The sequence below is a fragment of the Antennarius striatus genome, chromosome 11 (assembly GCF_040054535.1).
Source record: "Antennarius striatus isolate MH-2024 chromosome 11, ASM4005453v1, whole genome shotgun sequence".
Lineage (NCBI taxonomy): Eukaryota > Metazoa > Chordata > Actinopteri > Lophiiformes > Antennariidae > Antennarius > Antennarius striatus.
In genome coordinates this window covers 3,385,679-3,408,153 of record NC_090786.1, presented here as the reverse complement: position 1 = coordinate 3,408,153, position 22,475 = coordinate 3,385,679, and the positions used below count along the sequence as shown (strand labels likewise).

Here is a 22,475-nt window from a genome sequence, read left to right as displayed (position 1 = left end):
GAACCCTGGAACCATATGGCCGCTCTGACGCGCTCCTCTGGCCGCCTTTGTGCGTCCAGTCCCGCCGGACGGTGCGCACCGGGGAGAGACGCTCGTCTCCGTATTTGCGCGCTGCTGGAGAGCGGCCCCGCGGGGAAACGCGCACGCGCATGCACGCACACACGCACACACACACACACACACACACACACACACACACACACACACACACTCTTCAGTGCCTCTTCTTTGTGATTCTTACAGATAGAACAAATATAAAAAAGTTTGTGACACCTGAATTTTAAAGAAATATGAGACCAAATGATTCCATAAAAAACTCAATTTTCCATAAATCATTTATAAAAATATGCAAAAAAAAAGCTGAATTTTTTTTTTATTATTTTACATTGTCAATATTACAATGTTAAATTACAGTTTATACAGTTTATGCGTAAGCCAAAGGCACTTAAAGGGTGTACGAGGTGTTATAAATATAATACTTCGTTATTTTTATTACAAGTTTTTAGCTACACGTTTTTTTGTGATTATAATTTAATAACTATTAATATAGTAAAAGGCTAAAAAATAACCAGCCCGAGCTTTATAAAATGATTCGTAGAATTTCCATTAATGCCAGAATAAAATGAAACGGACCTTCTGAATGTCACAAGTTTGTAGATTCAAAATAAAATCTTTTTTATTTCTGGTATTTTGTCAGCATCATTCGTGTCCATGCGTGAAGGATGGAATCCTCGTAAAGCCAGAGTTCTCCCTGCAAGCACTGCGCGTTTTGGCGCGTTAGTCATCCACGTCTATCTCCTCATCCTCGTCCTCCGAGCAGCACTTAATGCTCAACCGGTCCGTGTACCACGACGATTCGGGCGAAGGAGGCGAAGTGTGCGTCCTGCTGGAGTCCAGGTTCTCGGTGGTGTCGTGGGGGGACCTGGAGGAGTCCGGGTCCGGTGCTGGAACCGTCGTCCCCCCGCCGCCCAAACCCCCGGCCGCGCATTTCTCCAGCTCGGCCAGCTTGGAGAGCTTCTCAAAGGCCACGGAGCCCGAGGCCTTGGCGGACTCCACGTCCGCCTTCATCTCCTCCAGGTCCCGCTTGAGCTTGGCGCGCCGGTTCTGGAACCAGGTGATGACCTGCGCGTTGGTGAGTCCGAGCTGCTGCGCGATCTGGTCCCGGTCCGCCGGGCTCAGGTACTTCTGGTACAAGAAGCGCTTCTCCAGCTCGTAGATCTGGTGGTTGGTGAACGCCGTGCGCGACTTCCGCCGCTTCTTCGGGGTGTTCCTCTGGCCGAAAAGCGTCAGACCGTCTCGGCCTGAAAGGAAGAGGATGAGGTGAAAAACAGAACCACTGATGATGGAAGTCTGCCCAACCTAACACCTTCACAAAATAATTAAAACCAGACAAAACTTCACATCATCGAACGTTTAGAATATATTTTTTCATCGCGTGCAGACATTGATTATCAGATTGGACTCAAATACAAATATATTTCCTCTTAAATATTATAAAACAGCAAATACTGATATTACAATTCACTCTTTTAAATAGAAGATAAATTTAGTTTTTAAAATATTAAATTCGGAGATGTGGAATTGCTTTAGTCACCGGATGTAACGCCAGAAAATATAACAAGAGAAATCCTGTGAGAGAAATACTTTCGGTTTCTAATACTGTAATAATTCTACTAATAATACATTTAATTTAAAATAGTTTTATACCAATAAAAAGAAGTGAGAAAGTCCCACATTTCAATCTGTTAACACTAAATCTAACTGATGCCTCTTTTTAATTAAAAACAAGTTGCAGGAATATTCTGGAATAATAAATAAAACGTTTAAAACACGTTTAGAAACACAAGTTTCCATAACACTGATATTATTCTCCTCGTGCTGGTTTTTTACTAAATAAATCATGCAGGTTCAGACGGTGGTAATTCCATTTAAAGCTCCAAAAGTAAACGAACGCAGCCCTTTACCCTCTGCAGCCTGCAGGACGCTGACCTCCAGGCCTTTGAACGTTTTGCTGGCCAGCTCCTCCAGCGCGCACAGCGGGGACGTTTGGCTGAGCAGAGCGCGTCCGGACAGGCTGTGACCCGTGGAGGGCAGCTTGTCTCCCGGGGAGACGTGGCGCGCCGCGCCGCTAAGGGAGAAGCTCCTCCGGACGGACGGCTTGCTGAGGATGTCCTCGATGCTGAACGGCGTCAGCGGCTTGTTGGAGTTGGCCGGAGGCGGGAGTTGATCCAGCGGGCTGAGCCTCCGCTCCTCCAGCATCGCCGGGCATTTGGAGTCCTCCTTGGAGGTCATGCTGGCGCAGCGGGTCGCGCTCGGACTGCGGTGATTTAGAGAAGAGCGAATCAAAGCGCGACGAGCTGACAGTTGTGCAGAAAGATATATGACGTGGGCAGTAAAGATAATCCACGGCTCGGATCACAGGTGTCTCTCCAGCCGCATGCTGGCCACTGAGCTGCGGGGTCTTCACTCCACCGGCCGCCTTTCCGCGGTGACGCACGACGAGGCAGGAGACGAGCCCATCCGGCGGACGAGGACGCAACAAAAGCAGCGGCGACTGACCATCATTAACAAGTTATTGCTGGCTGGAAAGCAATCAATTACTCTCTCTCTCTCCCTCCCTCCCCCTCTCTCACTCTCTCTCCCTCCCCTCTCACTCTCAGAGTGTGTGGGACGCATTCAAATACCCGGGATCGGTAATTAGAGGGCACGCAGGAGAGGAGGAGCCCAATTAGGAGCAGGCCCGGTTAACGCGCCCTCTCTGACATGAGACAATTTGTCATAAAAGCAAATATATACAGTATATACTGTATGTATGTTATATATTCTCACGTGAAGACACGTCACAGCATCGATACAGCTCGCGCCTCGGCTCGTGCCAATTCGGATAATCCCTTTTTGCGTCAATCTCCATCCCAATTACGCAGAGGAACTCCAACTCCCATCAAGCGGCTCGTTGGAAAACTGATCATCAGCGCAAGTGTGAAAGAGAGAGAGAGAGCGATCAGGAATAACACTTGGAAGAGTCACAGAGAGGAAGTCACCCCCAGACGCGCACGCACACACACACACACACACACACACACACACACACACACACACACACACACACACACACACACACACACACACTCACACGCATACGTATAACTCAGCAGCAAAGATCCGACTCCCTGCAGACACAACGCGGGGCCGACAGAACCCATCCAGGACAGGAGATCCACGGAAACCTCAACAATCAACACGCTTTAAAACGAAATTAATAAATCAGGTTATTATTTTTGAATGTCTTAAAATTTAAATTTTCAGGACTTTTTAAAATGTTCCACGTTATTGAAAAGAATGAAAACTGATGTACGCTAAATATTTCTGCTTGGTGTTTAGAATTTAATAGGAAAATAAGAAATACAGTGTGTTATTTTATTCTCTATAATTTAGTAGTTTAGTTTGCATTTAAAAGATAACTTTTTTTCATATTTTAGATGTTATCATTTTGATAAAAACTGAAAAAAAATTTAATTTGATTAATTTGACATTCACTGTGAAATTAATGATTCAGTTAATTAATCACGGAATCTCTCTACATCAGTGCTGATGGGGATTCACTAATTATTTTTTAAAAACATTTCCGGTGTTGTTTTTGCCACATTCATAAAAACTTAATAAATATAATATTTTTTAAATTTACTATCATTTCTTTACTGTATTTCAACCCTTCCTCCTCTTTGCATCCACGACCATTAGATGTTATGTATGTTCTCATACATGTGTGTTCTCATACATGTGTGTTCTCATACATGTGTGTTATATACATGTGTGTTCTCATACATGTATGTTTGTTGGTTTGTCAGCAGAATTAAACAAAAACTACAAAACAAATTTCCACTTTCCTTTGTGGTGCATCAACACACTGATGATGAAAATGATGTTAAAACTTCACATTTTTGGTGTTTTGTAATCCGGATACATCTGATGGAAACCAACAGAACCGTTTGGTACCGGTATCAGTAAATATGTCCTGATATTAGAAGGATTCTGTGTTGAGGAACTTTTTCAGCTTGAGTCCAGATGTCCTGAGATTTGACGACCATCCTTGAGAAATTCCACCAGAATTTTATTTTTCTTGCCAGCGTGGAAACGTTCAGGCCTTGAGTTTAGGAGGTAAAACCAAGCGATGGGGGAGGGGGTTCGTTTGGCTGGAATGGATTGTCGGTGTGGGAACAGATGCAGAGGCCTGGCAGCAGTCAGACCGTTACACAGTCGTTACACACAACGCTGCCTCGCCAAACACCCAACAACAGCACAAACATCTGCTGCAGACATTTACTGCTACAAGACCACTGCTAGCACCCCAGGAGATTACTATTACTGTTACTATTACTATTACTATTACTATTACTATTACTGTTACTGTTACTGTTACTATTACTATTACTGTTACTATTAATATTATAACAGCACAAACATCTGCTGCAGACATTTACTGCTACAAGACCACTGCTAGCACCCCAGGAGATTACTATTACTGTTACTATTACTATTACTGTTACTGTTACTATTACTATTACTATTACTGTTACTATTAATATTATAACAGCACAAACATCTGCTGCAGACATTTACTGCTACAAGACCACTACTATCAGCACAGTACATTTTTACTACTATTACTATTACCGTTACCATTATTGTTACTATTACTATTACTATTACTATTATTATTACACTTACTATTACCACTACTATTACTGTTACCATTACTGTTACTGCTATTAATATTATTATTACATTTACTATTACCACTACTATTACTATTATTCTTACTATTAGTATTGCGGTTACTATTACTATTACTGTTACTATTATTATTACTATTACTATGCTATTACTATTACTGCTACTACTACTATTACTATGGTACAATTACTATTATAACTATTATTATGACTATGACTATTACTGTCACTATCACTATCCCTATTACTGTTACTATTGCTGTTACTGTTAGAATTACTATTACTACTACTATCACTATTACTATTATTATTACTATTACTATTAATAAAAACCCACCAAACAGACAGAGATAGATAGATAGATAGATAGATAGATAGATAGATAGATAGATAGATAGATAGATAGATAGATAGATAGATAGATAGATAGATAGATAGATAGATAGATAGATAGATAGATAGATAGATAGATAGATAGATAGATAGATAGATAGATAGATAGATAGAGAGATGGATGTTAAATCAGATCAGTGATGGGGGGTTAAGGGGGCCGTCTGCAGCCTCAGCCTCATGCAGCTTTGACAAAGTCCCGGGACGGTTTTATTTTGTAATTTACTCCTGCTCTGGTCGCGCCGTGACATTCGATTATATGCCTCGTCTTGGATCTTTTCGGAGTGCCCCCCCCCACACACACACACACCCAGGCCCTCCCCACCCCGACCGCACCCGGGCCCCTTTCATTCTCCATCAGTGAGCTCAGCCTCCGCGCTGATGGATGCGATGTCTTCATCTGATACCCGCCCCCAAATGGAGAAACATTCACTTTTCCACGTAGGCTTTAATTTCATCTTTGGGAAGTGTGTGTTGTGTAAAGTGCCGACCGGGGGCCACTAGCTGCTCTGTTGTAAATAAGGACCCCCGTGGCTGTACAGGCCCCCAATGACACCGCTATCATTAAAGAGCCGCGCAGATCTATAAAAAGAAATGGGCTCAGCTTTCCTGCGTTTGTGACGATTTAACCAGGAACTAAAACAACATCATCATCTTCATCACTTCAACATTAACCGTGTTTATATTTCCTATACATCTGGCAGTGGTTTGCATTAGATAACATGTGTTTCGATGCAAACCAGCACAGTTTGCAAGCATAACAAAATATTGACATGATAAGGAAGTATTAAATGTTTCACAAAGCTAAACTCCTCTGTTTGAAAATTCTAAACTGATCAACAAAGAAATGTAACTGATATGAAGCTCTGACACACACGACGGGTACAGAGCAGATTAAATTCTCTGCACGACTTTTAATGATTCATGTCTTTTTGGAGCAGAAGTCATGAATCAGCCTCTAACTTTGAGTGCCATGGATGATCTTAAATCTTTGCAGAGCTGCTGTCAAAAGTCCAAATGTTTTCCACTCCTTATTCATCCGATGGATCGGCCCTGGTATTGACTGGTGATGCATTCACTGACTGAAACAGAAAGTGTTCACATACTGCAGAGTGGCGATGAATGGCGATGTGTTCACTTACTGCTGAACGCTGGTGCATTCATGTACCAAGGAAGAGTCACTTCTGATGCATATAATTAAGTGCATTTAAATGGTGATGCATTCACTGACTGATTGATGTGAGGTGTGCTGCAGGCAGGATAATCCAGTTAATTTATTGCACACACTCTCCTGCATTCGTCAGAGTAAAACGGCGCCACTGCTGAACGTTCTGCAGAGATTAGGATTGAGACGATGAAGACTTCGGATGGAGCAGGAGTGAAGAGCAGCAGCCTGTGCTCCAGGGAGAGGCGGACAAGTCGAAGTGTAAGATAAAAGTAGAGCTCTAACAAGAGACTGTCTCTCTCTGACCTGCAGCCAGGACACTCAGATGTAGACCACAAATCACACTGTCATCCTGTCCACCAGGGCGGGGCAATGTGGGGGGGGGGCACTAAGACACTACAGAGAGAAGAAAGAACACAGGTGAGATACGTCTGATAGGGAAGGTCAGGAGACCAGATGTTCTCAAAGCGTGCAGGATTTGATCTGAGATGATTTAATCCAAGTCCGCTTAATCCAAATCCTAAAAATGTAGTTGATCTGCAGTAGAACCACTTCAAAACAGGTCCTTCCTCACTCCATCATGGGCATTTTTCTATTTACATCCTGCTAACAGACAAACAAACATGCAAACACAAACTCCGTGGAGGTAACAAGTCGCAATCGGAACTCAAAAACCTCCACTATGTGTGGAAACGGACATCTTCCTTTGTGCAACGGCCACTACGTTATTTAAATCAGTCAAGAACTTTTATGAGAATAACTGCATTTGCTGTGCTATCAAACAAACAAACAAACAAACAAACAAACAAACAAAACTGCAGGTATAAAAAAAAAATGTCCTTATGAATAGGAATTCCCATTTGATGAGAAATCCACAAGATCCAGAGAGGATGAAAGTGAAGAACCAGATTTTTTTTTCTAAACATTAATGATAGAAAAAGTTTGTTTTCAAATTACATTTTAACATTTTCAACTTTCAAACAGTAAATTATTGGAAGACCACGTCTTTTGTCGACCCATCCTGTCTCATTCCTGAATCCACGTTTGACGTGCTTTCACAGTCTTTACTGATTTTTACTCGTATTAATCGGGATAGGAAATACATTTTGATGATTTCACAATCCTTGAATCAATTTTGTTGAGATTAGATTTGTTTGGTTGGGTTTTTTTTACTTGGGTGATGATGATTTACACAGAAATGTGTTAAAAACAACTCACAGATTGTTACTGTGATTGTTATAAAGATAAAAATTCAGCTTGACAAAATAAACCCCGCGCCGACGGGACGTCCCATCGCTGCTGAACTGTGACTAAAGTGATTTATTCATTACTGACGACCGCCGTCTGATGTGTTCATTAATAGTGAGGCCTCACCCGTCCTCCCCCCTGCCTCCCTCCTGCCCAGCTGCCCACCATAACAAATCTCCACGTGGACCAGGAGGAGGGTTCCACGGCTCTGGTTTCAGATCTGGTTGTTTTACTTCCTGACCCCGAAGGCGAGATGGTTCTTTATGAACGCCCGGCGTCCGGGGAGGCTTTCCAAATGACCTTTCAGGATCATTTGGAGGAAGAAATAAAGATCAGAGTGATTTCCAGCGCCTTAATATCTGCTCTGGCCTCTCATGTTTAAATTAAATATACAATTAAACAGTTTTTAATAGGGGAGTCTAACATTACGACAATTATTCTTTTTATAGCGGAGCTAAAATTACATTTCAAAGCTTAGCGCCTCTGCTAACCGTTTTTGGCGGGATTACAAAAAAATACTTGATGATTTTCTGATGGACAGAGAAATGTTGCTCAGATATTCCCTTTATTCTAAGGGAATAATCCCAAATTAGACATATTAATTGTCTAGATATCTTTTTCTTGATGCAGATCTGGTTAATATTCAAGTTGTTCACCTTCGCGGATTGCATTTAAACTTTAATTTAAATGAAATAAAAAAAACACTCGACGTTTAAAAGAGAGTGTAAAAACAACCCCCGGATCTTATCCCTATTTAATCTGGATTGACACTAATATCTAACGGGATCCAAGAAACGGACACGGATGAAGACGTAACATAATAAAGCAAAAACGATCCTTTAATGACGAATCAACGAATCATCTGAAAAGGAAGCCGTTTTGTTTCTCCCAGACGTATTGAGGTCATTAATAACAACAGATTATTTAGTTGTCGCTCGAGCAGAGCGCCATTTGTCAGCCAGGAGGGCGCTAAAGGAAAATCGATGTTTAATTAACAAATGTGTTCGGCGGAATCAGGAAAAACCGGATTGTCTTTAACATCTGAAGGTCTGAAGCTCCTGTGTCTCTGGAATTATGGGAAACTGAGTATTATAGAGAGATGTGCATCATCTCTGCTCCAGTGGCTGTCAATGAGAGGCTGGGAGGAGACCCAGGATGTCACATGATTATGACATCACCATGAATACATGGTGACATTTAATTGGCGCTAACTTATCATCCAGAGTAGGTCTACGCATCAGCTGTAGTTGCTATGGTTACGACTAATGCAGAAAAGACTTTTTACACACAAATCAGGCCACCAAGCTCATGAACTACTTTCTTGTTATAGATCCATCTGTCCGGCGGTATAGGTGAAATGATTAGTCAGCTAATCAATTGGGATTGGATTGATAATTATTGCTTTTCATTTTAACACCCTCCAGTGTTCAGATGAAAAAACAGTTCTGGATTCACATCCCGCTAGCGCCTCTGTGTTAGTTTAGGTTCAGCATAACCTCAGCTAACGATTTAAAACACGTCGTAAATATTTCTACAAACTATAAAACCACATTTTTTTTGTACATCTGTCAATTTACACGCATGAAATTCTGGTGAAAGCTAAAAATGAACACCACTCTGCCCCGTGGAGCCGTAGGTTCTTCTACTTTTGCTTTTATCGTCTGCAAACAGCCTGTGGGGTGTTTTACTGCCACCCTCTGGCGGTAGGGGAGCATTACAGCCAAGTGCAGATTAAAAATAAAGGAAAACAGTTCAATAATAAAACAGTAAGCATTGTACACTAATCGTTTTTTTCCTGAATTAATAACTGTGTGAATATTTAAAGATCAATACAGTATTAACATTCAACAATATTGTATAAATTTTATCTCTCATTATCTTGGAAAAGCACAAATCTCTCCAGATATACGGACACGCCAACAACATTTATATTCCCAAACTTCCACTGGAAGCAGTCATGGAGTGGACAAGCATTTTATTTGCCTTTTAAAGTAAAAAAAAAACCCCAAACAAATCAAATAAACATCTAAAACGATCTCCCTCTTCCATCAGTGCACAAACCCACCCCTGTGGTTATACCTCCATCGCTCCCCAGCCTGTCCTGTACTGTATTATATCGCCGTCAGAGGTGTGAAATGCCACCTCGCTCCTGCATTGATCCAACGCCGGCCTCTCAGATCAATAAGAATTAAAGTATTCCTCCGGCTAGAGGAGAATCCAGGGTCACGACCTCCTGGACTCACAATAATTGGATTAAAAGGTTGCATCTTGTGCACAACATGATCACTTATACGGGAACAAATGCATATATACATGTTTAATCAAAACCCAGGAGGGATGAAATTCATAAATGCCAGTTCTGATTTTAATGTAAAAAAGGTCCGATTGTTCGACCTCATCAGCCGGCGATGGTTCCTGAAGGGCCGAGGCCGACGTGGAGACGTCGTTTCATTCCCCCGGCTGTCCGCTCTACTTTTATATCCATCAGCGATGACCTAGAATTCCCAGAAGACCTTGGGAAATGTCAGTGAGGATGCCTGAGAGACATCTGGGAGTTATAATTAGAATTTTTAAGCATATTAATAATTTGATTATGACCAGCAAGTGAAACCGTGCTCCCAATATTAGCGTAAGCGGCAACCCTCTGTCCGGCGTGAGAGCGTCAGAAGCTCGTGGGTCGAACCCGAGTTCGTGTTCGTGTGTGTGTGTGTGTGTGTGTGTGTGTGTGTGTGTGTGTGTGTGTGTGTGTGTGTGTGTGTGTGTGGTAAATGTCCTTTTGAGACTGACATTTTCCTTTAAGTCACCCGGGCCTCCGGAGCTGCGTCACACTTGAACTCCGAGTAATGAATCACAAATATCTACTCCTGAGGCGTTCGTGCATGCGTGTGTGTGTGTGTGTGTGTGTGTGTGTGTGTGTGTGTGTCCAAGTGAAAATGACCCCCAATGTAAGATTATGTCAATGAAAAAGACATGTTCCATTTTTACAGCAACGACCAAAAGCAAGAAAGGATGTTGGGGTCAGTTTAGTGTGTTTGTACTCGTGTGTGTGTGTGTGTGTGTGTGTGTGTGTGCGTGCGTGTGTGTGTGTGTGTGAGTTCTCTAAAGATGGTGATAATACAGCTGATAAAATGCTGACAGTTTGACAGACGGAACACGATCCAGCGGTCTTTGTCAGTCCTCGTCAATGGAGTCAAAGGTCAGACGTGGCAACGCTGACGGGACGCTCTGGAGGATAAAACAAACCAGCTGACAAATAACATCAGACAATTATGACCAAAGATCTTCAGCCTGACAGGGTGGCTGACTCTGATGAAGGAAACAATTATTTATCGCACGTCTCAAATCGGCAGAACGAGTCAAGGAGAAATAAATGTATTAAAAAATGTTTTTTTTATTACATTAAATACCTTATTAGTAGTAGTTTACTAGTAAACTATCTTTGCTAGCATTTATAAACCTTTAATTTGAAATAAACGGAAGGCCAAAAGCATTGAAATATTTCTCCATAATGAAAACACTCTGCAAAACCCAAAACTAGCACGGATTTTTTTAAAAACACACCTGTGTTTGTGTGTGTGTGTGTGTGTGTGCATGCACATGCATACACACACACACACACACACACACACACACACACACACAAACAAATAAATACCTCTGGCTTCTCAGATTGCTTCAAGATTTATTCCCCTGCCAAGGCAGCAGAAAATTGACTTGTTTCATGGAGGCAGGCTATTGACACACTACTGAGAGAGAGAGGGAGGGAAGGAGAGAGAGATGGAGTGCATGGGGGGGGGGGGGGGGCAAGACAGATCAAGGTGGAGAACGAAGGAACGGGGGGGGGGACTAAGAAAAAACAGAAGTGGTCGTCTCAGAGCAGAGAACGATTAATGGGGTGCAGGTAAAGAGAGAAGGAAGGGCGACGCACTGAGAGAGACTGGGAGTAATGTAATCAGCAGGGTGGGAAATAGCTGTGAGTAAAATGGCCCGGCTGACATTTATATAAGAGGATATTGATGACAAGAAGACACGTCTCTGATAAAGCTGCTCATTTAACCAGTTCGTCATTCACAGCCTGCAGAGACACCAGCAGACGGGGTCCGTCATCCCGTCGTGTCGCCGTCGCCCAATCAGATAAAGGAGCGGCGTGGAGTCGGAGGGAGAACCTTCAAGAGCATAAAGAAAAGAAACAAAAAAAAAAGAGATTAAAATTAAGTTGCTGCAGGATTTTTATTGCCTTTGATGGAGGTCACATGATCGGATGATGGATTCAAAATATTTTACCACAGATGTAAAATTAAAAACAAGTCAGTATAAGGTCAGAATGAAAACTCAGGCCTCAAGAAGATCCACATCTTAACCTGATGCTCAGAATAAAGTGATGCAGAAGGTGTAACCATGGTGATTGTTTTCTGACGTAACTTCAGAAGATTTGCATCCAGGCGTGAGCGAACAGCGTCGACCCGCGAAGTTATTCACCGACGGAACCGGCGATAAACGAATGTCTGCATAATTTAGGCCTAAAAAAAATAAATAATTGCAGACGGAGACACTCATAAAGGGAAATGGGCAGATGAACGTATAATAATGGATTCAGCTAAATAAAAACGAGCGCACACACACACACACTCACACACACACACTCATACACACACACACACACACACACACACACACACACACACACACACACACACACACACACACACACACACACACACACATGCCTAAGGGGGTCAGGCCCTACATTAGACAGAGGCCAATACTGTTTTTATGGCTTCTTACTCGCTTAACCAGCCAAAACGCACAAAAACACACAAAAACACACACACACACACACACACACACACACACACACACACACACACACACACACACACACACACACACACACACACACACACACACACACACACACACACTTGGGAAGTGAAGCTGGTGGGCTGGGCAATTTTTCTGCTGCTCTCAGCTCAGGGAGTCCTGGCTTCATTTTTAGCCCCCACCCCTGGATTCTATCCACATGTGAATACAAACACATTATGCTGCTACCGGTTGGATGATTGTATACTGAACTCATACGTGGGAAGCCATTCTGATAACGTGAAATTGGAGTTAGGTGGAACTTCAGCGACGTTCCTTGAAGGAAGCCTGAACCAGTTTGTTTGTTTTTTGATTCCATCCAATCAGAACCAGCGGTTACATCTTTAATGGTTCCAGTTCTATCACCGCGTCAGCAAAAACCCAGGACAGAATGTTGGGGTGAACATATGAACCCCTGGAGGTGCTGCTCCATCGTTACGTCTGCAGATCCACTGATAAACGAGCTGCTCTGTAACTAAAGAACTCCATTTAACAGTCAGTGGCTGATGGTAATCTGACTCCTGTGGGAGGCCTGGCCGGTGTGTGTGCATGTGTGTGTGTGTGTGTGTGTGTGTGTGTGTGTGTGTGTGTGTGCATGCATATTGGAACAAACTGGATGGACGAGCGTTAAATTTCAGCAAATCCGATCCGGTTTCGTGCAGCTTTTCGTTCGTAAAAACGTCTGGTACGAAAAATAACATCTGGAGTTAGAAAACACGTCGACCTATTGTTAGTCCTCATAACAGTTATTAGAATTTAGCATGAATGAAATCATCAGACTCAATGCGGATCATAAGTTACAACCGTGAAGCTTTAAAAAATAAATAAATAAAATTATAAACTGCTTCCAACTCCGTAATATTAAAATAATGGCGCTGCTTCCTCCAGGAAAGCCTCTATAATAGTTAGAATCAGCTTATGCTATTGTTAATGGTCGCCATAGCAGCTGTACGACCATCTTTTATACCATAAAGGCTAAATTCCTGCTGAAAACTCTTTATTTCTAATAAAGTGATTTAGCAACCAATAGTTGTGTGTTTATCTGTGTCTTATGTTTATTATAGGAAATATTTTTCACTTTATTTTTCACTATTTCTCACCAAAAATGTTTTTAGATCAGGCAAACTGCGGCTACCTCTTTATAATTTCCATGCTGACTAATAAATTTGAATAATCTTGCACGTCAGCAGCAGTTCGATTCGTCGATATCTTCGTTAGCCTCGTTTTAACACCGTCAAGTTGCATCCACTTCTTCTATGTCATCATCCGAGTTCGTTTTCCAGCGGGAATGGAAGGTTTTGGGACGTAAATATAATCTGACACCTGGCCCAGCGTTAACCCTTTGTGCATGCCAGGCAGATACTGTCACATCACAGTGATCCCCCGCCTCTGGTGAGCCGGAGCTGCTGAAAGCAGGGAAAGTTTATCCCATCCTGTGTCCCCAGAACAGGTGCTGGATTTTGGCATCAATGGTTCAGCTTAGCAGAAAATAGGCTAGAGAGGTTTGGAAAAAGACTTCTTCTTTTTTTTTTTACTGCACATGCGAGGAAAACGTTTGGATTCTGGGAAAGTCGGAGGGATGGAGACGGAGTTTTGTAGTCTAGGTGTGTGGCGGCGTCCTGACGCCGAGGTTCATATCTAATGTTGGGTTCTCACTAAAGAAATAAGAAATCTAATCATGCAACAAAACTCGTTTTTTAATCTCCCTTTGGTTCTCGACTTCTACCGTCGAGATCACGTCATCGAAATCAACTAACCAACGTTCGACTCCTTTCAACACGCCCCTCAAAGGATGCTAATGGAGCCACAAAGGCCCTGCCGTTACAACCAGCCAACTGCTTTGTCAACACATTAACATTAAATGGTCCCGATCCGAATGGACGGCCATGTTGAACATTTGTCCGGCCTCTTCCACCTCCAAACATTTCGCCGCTGTCACTCCGTTTTACGAGGCGGGATTAAAGAGCGGTTGGCCGGAGATTCCAGGGCGCTTGCAGAGCGACCGTTCCCCTGCGACTCCGCCTCAGAACAGCAACATGGGAACGTGAGGAAACCGGGAGAAGGCCACACGCGGAGGACACGCAAAGTCCTGCAGCCCAGATATGTGGCTCACACGTCAGTAACACGCATGAGAGGGGGGAGGGGGGCGATGTCAAGGAGACGACCATAGATTGAGGTCTAATGCGTTTGAACTGATCCTGCATGATTGAGTCCAATAGGGATGGAGTCCGGTGTTGCCATGTCAACAAGCCAGCACCTTATAAACCAGTGTAAACACATCTACAGTAATCCCTCGCTTGTTCGCGCTTCAAGATCCACGGCTTCACTACATCGCGGATTTTTAGTAGGTAGTAGTGACTGAAGAGGATTTCTTGATTTCTGAGGAGGAAAGTTGGTATCGATTTTCATCAGGATTTCGCCAAAAATTGCCAAACTTTTTCCCATGAAACTTAGCAGATTGATGCTACTTAGATCAAACCATACATCTGGTGTGGAGGTAAAGACGTACAGACATGAATTTGAATTAAAAACACACCCATAATATGCAGTTTAAGTAGTTGTTAAACATTCCCTGAACCAATAGTGTGATATTTCTGTAAATAAACTTATTATAAGTGTCTGAACAGACCCACACGGGTCACATGGGCTGAATCAGGCGTGTGTTTTCACGTTGAACGTGACTCCACAGGCCGAAGCATTTTAAGGCTGGAGCTGATGCTCCGACGGGACAAAGGACGTGAACCAATGTTCAGCATGTAATCAGGACTCTGTGTACAAGCCCAAAGATGAAAGTGCCCTCAGAGGGGTATCTGATATCAGCCCACGCATGGATTATAAAGGGATCAAGCATTTAATTCCCTCCCCAGCCGAAAAGTTCAGCCTTAAATCAAAAGCTGGGCTCCACAGGTGACGTTTGCATTTTTATTTTTTTTCCATCCACAGTCAGAAAAACTCCCTCACCATCAACTGGAGACGACGCGCCGATTGGATGGATTGCACTAAAATAAAAACCTTTAACTATACATGTTAACTTTCTTGAGGTTTGGGAGGGTTATCAGCGATAGCATGTGCAAAAAAATAACCATGTTATGAAGAATAACAAAGAAGAAGAATATTTTTAATGTATTTTTTGGAGCATTTTATGAAGTATTTTGCCACCAAGCGTCCTGTCAAATAAACTTTATTCCTTCATTAGAGACGGGGAACATTTTTAGAGCGGTTGCTCTACTGCTGAGCAAATACGCGAGTTAAAGAGCGTGCAATGAAATAAGGAAGAGTGAGATGAACCAAACTGGTGGAACAAAAGGTTAATAATTCTTATGAGAGAAGAATTGGCAAGAACGGCATTAAAAACAAAATAGCAGGCGGCTGAAGCCAGAGGCGACGGCGGCCTGACAGCCTTAAATGGAAAGGCTCGACTTTACTGTACGCCGCACCACAAGTGTCACCGGCTGCACGGCGTGATGCTTGTCTAGTTGCGGAGAAAACAATCACAGTACTCAGTCAAGCCATTAATAACTGTTTGTGAGTCAGGATGCCTGTGTGTGAGTCACATGCGCTCATTTGAAAGTGTGTTTCGGTGCTCTAGGGTGTTAATTTCCAGCGATGGGATGAGTCCTTGGCATCCCGGCGTGATTCATATTAAAAGTCAATTGGCCTTAAAATTTGGCCAGACCCCCAAAGTCTGCAAACGGCGAGACGTAGCTGTCAGCTAATGGCGGCGCGGCCCACAGTCATACTGGCTGAAATTGAATCTGACCACAGAAGCCAATGGGCCAGAGACAGAGAGTCACAACGACTGACCATTACGCTGATGACGACCATGCTGCTAACCGGCCTCTCATTCCACTGCTGCAGGCGAATGGAAGTGTGTGTTTGCATGATTTCTGGTGACATATTGAGATTTATGAAGAAGGAAAAACATCCAAAAAGAACCATTAAACCCATGTGTGCAAGAACGCACCAATCGCATGTGCAGAGGGCGTGTTTTGTGCGCCGTAACCGCTTGACTCGAAGCATTAGGTCGAACCATCAGTGTCTCCTTGCTCTTAATTTCTCGCCTGTGTGCCTGTGTGGTGAGGTATGTCAGCACTGGCCGGGAAATAGAAAGAGATGAAGGCAGAGAGGCTATCACCCTCCTGCTGCTCTTGTGATTTCACAAGAAACCTCAGCTATAATTACTGCACACACTATTTGCAGCAACACCAACTTTACCACTTAGCAGCAAAGCAACTGTTACGGGAAACTTATCTCACGCCCCTCCGTCGGTCGGACGTGACAACGGAGATACGACTGACTTTAAAACAGAAGTGTTTACTATGACATCATTAACTCGGAGTAAGGAGGGAAAGTTGAGTTTGGTTCATGAACAAAGGCAGGAAGTCAGAGAACTTTTGTAGGTCGAAAATAATGCCTCAAATAAAAGAAGTCAGGAATTGTCCCATGCAAAAAACCAAAAGGTGACCATCTGAAACTAGTAGATGTCATGTTGTTATATATTTGAAGGAGGTTTAAACTTCCTCTTTCTTTATATAACTACATGCAGCAGTGGAGTAATCGCCCATACTAAGCTAATGAAGAAAATACTAAATCAATCAGGACAGAGAAATGAACTAAACAGAACTGATTACTGAACCAGATGATGTGTGATAATTAGTCTGTCAGAACATCTTTAGCATTTTAACTAGAGCTGGGCTCTTTGCATGCATCTACATCTCAATGGCAAATAAGCAAACAGCAATATGAATAAATTGTAGAATTTTAAATGACAATAATTTATGGAAATCCCACTTTGGCAATAAAGAATTAAACATATTATTATTATAATTACATAATGTATTATAATTATTATTTACATATTGTATTGTGATTGGTTGAAATGCAGTCCTGTGATCCCAGGAAAACTAGCAGTGGTAAATTTGGAAACCAACGGAAAGGAAACAAAATAATGTACAATATGTTCCGCGAATATTTTGTTTTCCGTAAAACTTGTTGGGCGAAAATGTCAGTGACATCCGGCGGAGTCTATTTCACATGCAAACAAACACTAAAAAAAGACAAAACTGTTGCTGGACACTTCCATTCAGTCTCTCCCTGAAAGAGGAGAGTTAATTTAATTCCACAGAGCAGGGTTTTTGGACAGTTGGTTAAAGAGGCTGCCTGTGGCCAAAGTGTTTCTGGTGCGGTGCCCAGTAACAAATAGTCCAGCGACGAACTCGGAAAGTAGTTTCTGCGTAACGACACAACTGGCAGTCGCTGAAACTTCACTATTTTGCAAATGCCCCGCTACCGAAAAGAAAACAGAGACGTCTGCGTCACTTAATCTTTTGTGTTTCCCCATCCAAAACCAACAATCCTTTTCATCTCCATCCATGCTTTCACTGGATCCATCTTGGTGGCAGATGTACGAGGCCTGGGGCAGCTCCCCGCACTACATGTGGCAGAGAGCCTTTGTTAGCGTCTCATTCTTCTCTCCGCCACGACAGCAATGATCTGACACGGCAGTGAAACCCTCTGGACTGTGAAATGCTAGCTTTGTCCCCTATTTAGCCTCCATTTTAGCCAGAGTTAAAGATGGGGCTACAGCTTTGAAATGTCGCTAAAGATCCTTTTAATCTGTAGAATATTTCTTTACATTAAAAAGTTCTAGAAAAGCCACAGAAAAAGGAATAATTTAAGCTTAATAATAGATTGAAAACAAACTTTTTTTCAAACGTCTATCATCCTAGCAATGCTGCCTGCTAGCATGTGGCTAAGACAAACATCATAAATCACTGTGGCACTATGCTAGCGCACTTATCATTAATCTCATCAGTGCTATGTTTCCACATCATTTCAAGGCTTTGCTATGATTCCTTCCACTAATTTGTCGGTAATGAACCGTCGATGCTCAGTGCTTGATGAATACATTGATAAATGACCTCCTGGTGGGTTTTGGGACAGGACACAGCTGATCCTATTAGATGATCTCCAGCCCTCATCCTGTTAAATATGTGAGTAGAAGCTGTGGAGAAAGTGGTTGATGATTTAGATGTGATAAAATACTAAGGCCTGCCATTTGTCATCAGGTCTGGAGCCTTTTGAGTCAACTTATTCTAACCTTTAAACTGTTTCTCCTTCATGTATTGTATACAGAATTACTCATCATCCGGTTTCACTCATTCTCGGAGAGGTTACTTCTTTAGGTTTACACCAATCAGCACAGACATTAAAATCACCTCTCTACTATGGTCTAGATCCCCAGAACACCCCTGACCTACCTGGGGATATGGACTCCAGTAGACTCGTGAAGGTGTGTTGTGGTTCCTGGTACTTGGACTCTAGCAGGAGATCCTTGAAGTCCTTCAGTACACCAGACACACATCTGCTTGATTGTGTTGAGATCTGGAGCCTGGTCCACACCTTGAACTCTCTATTCTGGTGCCCTACGGTCTACTGTAGGTACTTTTGGTGGTGGACAGGGGTCAGCATGGACAGTCTCTCTGTTCTGCCCCGACGCGGACTCAAACACCACAACCACAATGCTATATTTGTCCTGATATATATGACTCTTTTGGCTACAGTACCTCATTTGTTGGGTTGAACAAAACAAGACAGCCCTTACAAATGATTGGTTGTCCTCATTTAAACCACCTTTGATAGGTACTACCATGTCACACCCAATAAGACCAGCAGGTTTAGAAACAAACTGACCCATTCGTCACTCAAATCTTTATGTTAGGACATTTCCAGCACACAGCTTGAAGGAGAACAATGTTTGGCTCTACCCCCCCCCCCCCCCCCCCCCACTGACAGGAGTCATGGTAACAAGATAATCAATGTTATTTACTTCACCTGTCAGTTGTTATGATGTGACTGCATTAATATTATGTAAATGAACAACCAATCAATCTCACCCGTGCTTTTCACCACCGATTATAATGGACCTGGGTTAAATGAGTTTAACCCTACAATGAGTCGAGACAGGGATGGACTCAAAGGGTTTTTAATTGCTTCATCCGGATAGACAGGTCTGCGCACGTAACTGCACCATTACTCCCAAACAGAGCAGCATATCAGAGAAAATTAGCATTTTATTCATCCAATCACAACAGGTGGTCAATATGTGAAGATGACTGGTTGGGGATGTTGGCCAGCCTTTGTTTATGGTCAGTATTTCCTCTCATAAATGTTGCTCCATGGATTAAAATGAAGAACCTCACATTTTCCATCACACCGGTTTAACATGTGTATCAACTTGTTTTGGTGTACAAAGCTAAAAAGATTTCCTCCTGCAGGTTGGAAACGAGTTTTCCAGTCTTGGTCTTCTGTTCTTGTACTGTATTTTCAAGGCTAGGAGAATGTTATAAAAGCATTTTTTTAAAAAATCATCCACAGTGACATTACTGCTAAAAACTGACCTCATATGGAATATAAACTCTTTGATTTGGCAACACCATTTTTCCTGATGGTATTAAGATGGCTAGACTTGGAAAAATATCCAAAGCAAAGTCCAACCATCTTAGAAGCGCTTAGATTTGATGGCAAGAAAACGCTAACTTGTTTGCAGTCAGGCTAAAAGATATGAATGATAGCAAAAATATAAGGCTGGGTGTGTGTCTGATATTAAAGGTTAGTCTAATAAGGAGGTAATTAAATCAAGATTCTGACAAATTGCAGTGTGACTAATATGTCTCCCCCTTCTGGCAGAAATGATAACTGCATGCTCAAAGAACGCTCAAGAATGGACACCTAATTTAAAGGTGATGTTTCAGCCTCCCAGAGTGTGGTGGTGGTGGTGATGATGATGATGATGATGATGATGATGATGATGATGATGATGATGATGTTTTTTTTGTTTTTTTTTCTTTAAAAATAAAAACATCTGTTGCTATTTATTGTAGGACATACCAGCATCGCTACGCGTTTCTGAAGTTTTTGATATGTTTTCATGTAGAATCTGGGGCTAAAAGTTAAAAGAAGTCAGCTTATCATGTCTATAACTCGGGAATCATCTTTGCTGGAGGATGGAAGTCAACATGAATCAAAAGCCAAACACGCTAACACATCGTAAATGTTATATCTCCATGAATAACATGGGAACCAAACCTGATTAATCAGACGCTCCCTCACAGTTGGATCACAGATATATAATTTGGATGTAGATGTATTGCATCCGTACGGACGTGGAGACGACCGTCAGTGATGGAGTGGATGGATGTCAGAACCAAACCCCACTCAGAGCAGTTATTACCGCCGCAGCTTCTGGAGGAAGGGCCGCATTATGAGACGCGTCTAACAAATTGCTTATGCTCCTGTAATTGGATTACAAGGACAGCTACCTGCCACTGCTGGGACCTGGCAGGCAAGCACCACGCACACACACACACACACACACACACACACACACACACACACACACACATGCTCAAAGTCATTTGAACACACAGACACTTTTTTACTGTGATTTGCTCCCATTTTATTTCAATAGCTTTATGTTGTGATATTTTTCAAGAATAATTATTTGCCGTGTAGCGTTACCTTTTACATGTTCACTACCATGAAACTTACGTGTGTGTGTGTGTGTGTGTGTGTGTGTGTGTGTGTGTGTGTGTGTGTGTGTGTGTGTGTGTGTGTGTGTGTGTGTGTGTGTGTTTGAGTGTTAGAGAGAGAGAGTGTTTCAGCTGCTCATCAGGGAGTAGCCTGGTTAAATACTGGACCTTCCCACCATTAATCACACACACACACACACACACACACACACACACACACACACACACACACACACACACACACACACACACACACACACACACACACACACACACACATTGAAGCTGTCACACTGTGATCAGTCAAAGACGGTCCAGACAAAAGGGTCATATGTTCTGGACCATAAACGACTGAATTTACACAGGAAGTGTGTGTGCAGAGGCACACACACACACACACACACACACACACACACACACACACACACACACACACACACACACACACACACACAGTGTGAGTGTAGAGGCTGACGGAGCTGTTCATCGATATGATGATGATGTTGTTGCTGATGAGGATAAATCCCAGCTGAGGCTGACACGCCCTCTGGAATAATGGGAGCAGCTCTATTTGCTGCCCCCTTGAGGATGAGTTCATGAACATCGGTGGAGGAATGAAGTCATTCATGGACACGATGGGGGGGAACACACTTATTTATTATGCAGGTAAATAAAGTTTGGATGAAGCCTGAGCTTATCTTTAACTGTCCTCTCACTGCTTCGAGTCCTTGTGAGATACGTGATCCTAACAAACACATTAAAACACACACTCACAGGTAGGTTCCACCTGCACACCTGAGACCTCCATCTTTAGCTTCCATCTTTATGATTTAATTCTTACTGTTGATACGTCTTCAACATTTATACGGCCATTGGAACTTTCTGCTGGTAGTTGTAGTTTTCTACTACCGTGGCCGTAATACACACACACTGATTCACACCTGTGTCATCACACACTTGAATAGTGGGTGTATGTGTGTCCACATAGAAGCTGAAGCCCACAGATCCACCCAGCATGTCTCAGTTCAGAAATCACTGCACCAAGTTGACCAAACAGCAGGAATTCAGACGGACTAAACTCAGGTGTCAGCATTTACCAAGTGTGTGTGTGTGTGTGTGTGTGTGTGTGTGTGTGTGTGTGTGTGTGTGTGTGTGTGTGTGTGTGTGTGTGTGTGTGTGTGTGTGAGAACGTGTGTGTGTGTGTGTGTGTTTCACCATACTGCAGGAATTATATATCACTAGACATCACACACACACACACACACACACACAGACACACACACAGGCTGTCTCGCAGCATAACTAATGGGACGGTTTCACGGCGCTGACAGCGAGCGGTGTGTGTGTGTGTGTGTGTGTGTCTGTCTGAGCATTATGGCTGTTACCATAATAATGAGAACAAATGAGAGCCATCCATTTCCTCCCTGGCAGCTAGCCCCTCCCCCTAATGACCGTCTGGCGTCACGCTGGGAAAGAATCAGCCAATGGAGCGGCAGCGCTTGGGGGGGGGCAGCAATGTTATTATAGTCACCTACTGTATCTATCATC

General features: G+C 42.8%; 1 protein-coding gene across 1 annotated transcript; it reads right to left on the bottom strand.

The window, feature by feature from the left end:
- Positions 1–618: 618 nt before the first annotated feature.
- Positions 619–2,515, bottom strand: lbx1a (ladybird homeobox 1a). The gene is made up of 2 exons (XM_068328032.1): positions 1,965–2,515; positions 619–1,301 (listed from the first exon to the last, which is right to left on the bottom strand). The coding sequence occupies exons 1-2, from the start codon at positions 2,290–2,292 to the stop codon at positions 778–780; spliced, it is 852 nt and encodes a 283-aa protein (XP_068184133.1). The 5' UTR covers positions 2,293–2,515; the 3' UTR covers positions 619–777.
- Between the last annotated feature and the right edge of the window lie 19,960 nt (positions 2,516–22,475).

Coding starts and splice junctions, on each gene's coding strand:
- lbx1a (XM_068328032.1), bottom strand. CDS start 2,292: ATGACCTCCAAGGAGGACTCCAAATGCCCGGCGATGCTGGAGGAGCGG. Junction 1,302..1,964: donor CGTCCTGCAGGCTGCAGAGG/GTAAAGGGCTGC, acceptor TCTTCCTTTCAG/GCCGAGACGGTCTGACGCTT.